This window comes from Labrus bergylta, chromosome 1 (assembly GCF_963930695.1).
Source record: "Labrus bergylta chromosome 1, fLabBer1.1, whole genome shotgun sequence".
NCBI classification, from domain to species: domain Eukaryota; kingdom Metazoa; phylum Chordata; class Actinopteri; order Labriformes; family Labridae; genus Labrus; species Labrus bergylta.
In genome coordinates, this window is record NC_089195.1 from 31,830,540 (window position 1) to 31,837,568 (window position 7,029).

The window sequence follows — 7,029 nt, forward strand, 5'->3', positions numbered from 1 at the left end:
GGGAGGAGAAGAAAGAGGAGGACGTGAAGGAGGAGGAGGTGGACGAGGAGAAGAAGAAGGAGCGCGAGGAGGAGAAGAGGAGGGAGGAGGTGGAGGAGATCAGGAGGGAGCACAAGAAGGAGATGCAGAGTCTGGTGTCGGAGTACAGCAGCGCGCAGACGCACCTGCAGGCTCGCATCGTGGCCTTGGAGAATGAGTGAGTAGAGAGGACAGACGTGTGGAAACACGTGGTGGAGTCCATCATGAGTTAACGTTTTAGTGAAGAGGAGGACGGGTATGAGAGAAAAGATGTGTGTTTGTGTATATGATTTAACTGCAGGCTGCGCGAGCGGGAGGAGCGCTGCAGGAGGAGGGAGCCCCGCTGTGACGATCTGCAGCTGGGGAGGCTTCAGGAGAGGCTGACGGAGAGGGACCAGCTCATCAAACGACTAGTGGTGAGAGCAAACACACACACACATACACTGGACATTACTCGTTTACCTGAAGACGTGTTGTCAACAAAAACCATCAAATTATTTATCCCACTGACAAATATTTAAAAACTCATCTGTTGAATTTGAGGATTCGATATCATAGCCACTTTCAAATTGGCTTTGCACTCCTGAAAATGTCCCCAAATTGGCCGTCAGTCATCAATATCTTCTTATGAAGTATGGTAAGATTTTTCTTGACTTATCTCTTGAGGAGATTTCTAAGAAACCCCTCTGTCACATTCACCAACGTGTTCTTAAACGACTGAATTGTTCACATCTTCTTAAGTTGAAATCGTGTGCCTGTTGTTCCCAAATGGCATACAGTAGGTAACCGCCCACTAATGCCCATAAAAAGGGTCATGAGTGCAGGACCCCTGCAGACACACAGAAACACATGCTGGTAGCAGAAAATAAGGTTGTGGAGATGCTCTCGGAGGGATGAAGATGGCGGAGCAGCGGACTCCAAACAGAGAAGAAACTTGAGTCTAGTTTGTCATTCATGTTTGCACACTGACTCTGCAACTTTCGTCCATCGTTTTCTTTTTTTCTTTAGGAACAGGTTTCGAGTTTCTGCGTTTTTTCCGCATCCTTCCCTGTATGTGTGAGCGTGGGTGTTTGTAGTATCCCTACCTCAAATCCCAATATTTCCTGTCTATCTAATAAAGTCAAAAAATGGCCCAAAAAGTTCGACATATATATTCCTGCTGCAGTAAAAACTCTCGATAGATCACCGACTGTGTTTCAATGTGCAGCTGAAAATAGTCGACAGAAAATGCACTATCTGCTCCTCTTATGTTCACTGAAAGCTGCAGCGCCCAGCATTTCAGAGACTTTCATATCTAGTTGAAACAAAAAGGTTTGGTGCTTTTTTGCCGTGGACGGTAAGAGCAGATGGAAAAGTTGGAAAGACAGAACAAAGCGCTATTTTTAATATATTTGTTGAGAGCGGGACAAATATAGACTTTAAAAAGTCTGTCCCAGTCGATGATGCAGCGCACAGGAAGGAAACAGAGACGTGTTTATTATCAATGTTCTGTTTTTTTTTAGTCCCACTGGTATTCCTCCAGATAAACTGTTTAACAAAAACATCAGCATTCAGTATCACGGTTTTCTTTTTTATGATTTGTATTAAAGGAGAAATATGTAACTCTGACACCTAGTGTTTAAAATGGGTACTGCAGTGCAAATTCAAAACATTAGAGAGCTGTCCCTGCCCCGCCCGGTCCTCTAGAGTCGATGTCCACACAGGTTGCCATGTCATTGACTCTGAAGCTTCAGTGTTTAGCCAGCTCTGCATCAGACTTGAAAGTGAGTGTTAGAGCTAGAATCAGTCACATGTGGACACAGCTAGCCTCTGAGGATCCGTCCACCAGTTAGTTTAGACCCAAAGAAGCCTTTCGGAGGAGAGCTGGAACATCTTCAGGATCTTCAACCAAGTCCAGTTTTCTTTGGAAGAAGCTTCAAATGCCGTCACGGGCCAAACAGTCATGAGATCTGAACAGTTTGTCCAAAGTGAAGGAGGATAAATCATAAACCTAAGGCACATTTTAGTACATTTGAAACCTTCACCATCTTTAAGCATTCTCGTGTTTGGAAAAAAAGAAAATGCAGAACCTCCACTCAAAGTCCACTTACTTGCTGATCCATCCTCATGAGCAGATTTAAGCGCAAAACTCCTGAAATCTTCGAGGGGGAGCTGCAGGAGTCAAATTTGTTCTACTCGACTTTACCTGGAATATTTCAGCCACTCTAGTAAATAGTCAGCGTGAAGTCGGGGTGAGCTGTGAGTAGGAGGTGGTGAGGACTTTGATATCCAGCGACTGGCGCACCACCATATATACTGTATGTCAGCGTCCTGAAACTACTTCATTACGTTTAATACGATGACCTACACGTAGCACTAACATACTTTAATATAAAGCCAGAAGTTGTCATCATATAGTGTGACTGTGTTGCCTCATCTGCCGCTCCTGTGTCGTCCTTTTTTACGTCACATACCTCCTCCTGAGAAGGAAGATTTCAGGAGCAGCCTGTTGGAAATATTCTAGAAATTTTCAGGAATGCATCGATGGAAAAAGCTTTTGTTTTCTGATGTGCTGCCAGGAACGACCTTTCCAGTAATCAGAGCGCTGCTGGGACTTCTCTCGATATAACGCTGCTGTGTCCTTATGACCTAGTGGTTAGCATGCATACCCTGCAGCTGCTGTGCTCTGATATAATGTTTGTGAAGCTCCACCCCCCTCCTCTTTAGCCTAAAGTTTTCTGTCTTTGTCATCATCTACTGTTGCTGAAAAATTAAAATCTGTGTAATATGGTAAAAAAAAAAAAAGCTCCCAAACAGTCTGATACATCATACAGTTTTCCATTTCAAAGTAGGAAACATGCGGGTTAAGGTGCAAAATGAGCTGCCAGGTGGATTTTCTGGAGTGACTTCTAAGAGTTGTGATCAAGAGAATCAAGTAAGACTGACTTTATGAGGAAGACGTTTAAAAAAAATAGAAAATAGAAATGTTCTTCACCGACCTCGCCTGCTCCAGTTGGATCAGTGCCTCCATTGATCGTCTGAGTTCATACATGCGTAGGAGAGAATCTCATGTTTTTTAGAAGTGTCCTCTGCCAGCGTGTGTGTGTGTGAGCCATCTGTGCAGCATGAGGCAAACAAGTTCACCCTCCAGACAACAACGCTTACACAAAAAGCAACAACAAACACCAACTGTGAACGAGGCCAATGAACAAAAGTCCTTCCTCGTCCTCCTTCCCTCCAGGAAGAGAGGCATCAGCTGCAGCTCCACCCTCCTGTTGCCGGGGACAACAGCACCCTCAGGCATCGTGACAGCAAGTCCCGCCCGGGGAGCGCCACGCCAACCATGAGGGTGAGTTTGTCTGTTCTGCTCAGGCACAAATGTTTTTACATCAGAGCCCGGACGCCTCGCGGCCAGAAGCGCTCGCTGGGGCCGGAGCCAAACTGCTCAGTGTCCGTCACTCTGCTGCGAAAGACATCCAGCTCGTCCTGTGAACGCAGCCTTTGCTACTCCTACTAACGAAATGTGTTTGACTGTTTATATCTATTTCTTACATTTTTTTATTTTTTTTTATACTTTTATTGCAATACATTAACGTTTCCGATCATTGTACTTACACATATTTACAACATTTTTTCATATTTTTAACACCCAGTGGTGAAAAGGAAACACTACATAGAAATATATGTACACAGTATGCAGATTCAAGATGCATATAACAGAGGTAGCATCCAGAGCGAGCTTTGTGCCTCCTTCTTCTTAAATTCTTATATGTAGCTTCTAAAAAATGTCAACCCCTTGATGACAGTCATGAATTTAGCTGTCATGATTAACTCGATCTACACAAAATGACATTTAACGGCATGAAACAGAATCCCCAGAATTTGGATATTCACAACACAAACAAGCAAGTTTGCCCTGCCAGCCTCCTGATAAAATGTTCCACATGAAGTCTGAGTGAGCTGATGTGAGAACGCAGCTGGAGACTTCATCTTGATCCATTGGGAGGGGGTTTAATGGGAAAATGGGAAAATGGACTTGAGCTTGTATATTTATTTTCCAGTCTTCTGACTCCTACACATTCACACCCTGATGGTAGAGGCTGCTGTGTAAATTGTCCATCAGTGTAAACTAATCCCATTCATACACATTCATACACCGCTGACTAAGCAGAGGGAGCAACTTGGGGGTTAAGTGTTTTGGATGTATCCGCCGTATAAACAAATCACTCCCTCCTGTTTGCGTGCGTTCAGTTTTCATGTCTTTGAACTGCTGCGTTCACACATCAGAGTTTTCTTTTTGTTCACACATGCAGCTGCACCCTGAATATTTGGGGGATTTTTGGTAGTTTTTTTTGTGGATGTGTGAACCCACCCCTATGAATTTTGATTTACAAATATAATAAATCAAATTAAAAGTAATCACTATTTTCACATCTGTTACCCCCTGGCTCTTTTTTTGTGCAGCCTGTTGAGCCCCCCCCTGCTGGCCATTACAGAGAATGCAGGTTTAAGATTTAAGTTTTACAGAAACTACATTTTTTAGATTCTTACCCTGACATTAGTTTTTTTTTGTTTTTCTAATCAAACAGAAGAAGCGTGCTGAGTCTCCCCCTCGGGTGACCAGCGCCTCCAGCGCCGCAGCTTACGACAGGAGCATCTTCCTCCCCCAGTCCTCCTCGTCGTCTTCCTCCTCCTCTGTCCATCAGCACTCCTCCTCCACCCTCCCTCACCAGTCCTCCTCCCACCCTCAGACCTCCCCCCACTACTCCTCCTCCTCTCTTCCACACAAGCACACCTCCCTCTCCCTCAGCCAACAGTCCTCCCCCACCCTCCCTCGCTCCACCCGATCCCGGACGTCCTGCATCCCTCCCACCCCGGCGCCCACCGCCCCGCTCCCCGTCTGCCCCTCGGCGCAGACGGGCATCCGCTACGTGTCGCCGTCTTGCCAGGCCCATTCAGTCAGGTAAGGACGCTTTTAAAAATCCAAGCTCAGATGTCACAATTGAAAAAACACAAGTGGGAGATGACATGCATGACATTACATTTCTGCACCCTCGATTAAATAGGTGCAAAAAATAACAGATTTTTGTACAATTAATAATCAAGGCTTTCAAATGAGTGACTCAGATCGTGTTTGTTACATCGCTCTGATCTGATGGTCATGACAGGTGCATGTGACCCGTCTGCTCACCGGGGTCCACATGAGGGACCCATAACACCTACGCTGATTTTCATTGCTGTTGCCGATTGCTGTAGCTGCGCCCCCTTTTTTTTTTAAATCTCAGATGCACCTTTAGTCATTTTGTTCTCGAACCCGGCCTGTCCCATTTACTTCTCGCAGCGACAAGAAACGGCTCCTCCTTCCCTAAACGCTCTCGTCCTGGTCCACAAGTCTCTAGCTAGACTCTTCTCCTCTGTCGCCCCCCGGTGGTGGAATGAACTACCAAACTCCATTGGATCTGCAGAGTCCCTCTGCACCTTTAAGAAAAAAGCTAAAGACCCAGCTCTTTACAAATATCTACGACCTTAATGATACTGATGATGATGATATTTAGGACGGTTTTGATGCTGATTAGAACTCTTAAGAACAGCCGTCGATGTTGTGCTCTGCCTCTGGTCACTTCCTGTCAGCACCTGATCGAACATAAAGCTGTTCGTTTGCACTTACTGGAGAAAAAGAGGATTTTCTGGCACAAACTTCGCCAACTGAAAAGGTGCATGAAGAGTGAAAGGCTTAGAAGAGGTCAACATGCTCCAGCAACACTTGTAGCAAGAAGATCAACTTCATTAACAATTTAGACCGACGTGTTTCGGCTCGTGGCCTTCATCAGGGTCATCCCCCGTTTGCACTTACTGACATGGTTTCCTCCTCTCTAGATCCTTGCTTGTGTTGTTCTTACTCTCTGATGTACGTCGCTTTGGATAAAAGCGTCTGCTCAGTGAATTGTAGAATTGTGCAGCTTCTTTGGTGTTTCTCAGTTTCCATCAATCTACAAGCCAACACTTTAAATATTAGACATGATTCTTACTGTAAAGTCAATGAATGTGTTTCCTCTGTTGTTTTTCTAGGGGCCCGTACCTGGAGCAGAGAGGGACAGAGGGTCTGAAGCAGGAGTGGTTCACAAAATACTTCTCCTTTTAAGCACAAAAACACCCATAAACACACACACACCTACACACACACACACAGCAACTGCAAGTACATTTCTTCATATACAGTTCATCGCTTCTTATACACATCTGTTTGCTTCCAACACACACACACAGGAACATACACACATCAACACACACATGGGCTCATCACCAGCAAGGCCATCTCAAACATTGCCTCAAAGCTCAACCAAAAAGTGCTTCTCGAACACATGCCTGACCTCGTCTCAGAACAAAGGTCTGCCGGATCTTGTTTGTATAGTTTGAAATGTCTCCGTATCTTTCTTCTTTTTTTTTTTTTTAAACGCAGTCTTCCTTTTAAAAACAACAAAAAAAACAAACAAACAAAAAAAAAATGCAACCTCTGCTCCAATCTCATCCCACGTTCAGTCCGGGCAAAATGTACATTTTTATTACGATGAACAAAGCGTCTCTTTGAGTATGGAAGCATCCGACGTATTCAACCAAGATCCTCGTCAAAAACAAACCGGACACACACGACTCTCACCATACCAAAATGAAGCTTGTTCCAATGCAAAAATGTATGATACTCTTAATGAACAAATTGAATAAAAGTATTTTGTTTTTGTACGAGACTCTTCTTTTAACACAGGTGTTAAAAAACGGATTGTGTGCATACAAATCTGTGCGATTGTAAACGGTATTGAAAAAGGAATGAGGTACAGATTATTGATTTTAAAAAAACACAAACAGCAGCTGAAGGCGTGGCAGTGGCCTAGTGGTTAGTGTGCACCACGTGTGGAGGCTGTCATCTTTCAAGCGGGCAGCCCAGGTTTGAGTCCGACCTGTGGCTCCTTTCCCGCATGTCATTCCCAACTCTATCTCTCGCCCTGATTTCAGCCCCGTCTTTAAATGAAGACA

At 44.6% G+C, this 7,029-nt stretch overlaps 1 protein-coding gene across 2 annotated transcripts in view; it reads left to right on the forward strand.

Moving 5' to 3' along the window:
* The window catches only part of fam184b (family with sequence similarity 184 member B), a 30,866-nt gene extending 24,130 nt beyond the window's left edge, over positions 1 to 6,736 (forward strand). Inside the window, exons 14-18 of one of the 2 annotated variants that reach the window (XM_065959259.1) lie at positions 1 to 196; positions 308 to 434; positions 3,239 to 3,346; positions 4,587 to 4,960; positions 6,067 to 6,736. The exon at positions 1 to 196 is cut by the window's left edge and continues 161 nt beyond it. In XM_065959259.1, the coding sequence (XP_065815331.1) occupies positions 1 to 196; positions 308 to 434; positions 3,239 to 3,346; positions 4,587 to 4,960; positions 6,067 to 6,139 (878 nt within the window). In that variant the 3' untranslated portion in view covers positions 6,140 to 6,736. The remainder of the gene's footprint in view (positions 197 to 307; positions 435 to 3,238; positions 3,347 to 4,586; positions 4,961 to 6,066) is intronic. The other variant, XM_065959262.1, reaches the window with a different exon arrangement.
* The last annotated feature ends 293 nt before the right edge of the window (positions 6,737 to 7,029 follow it).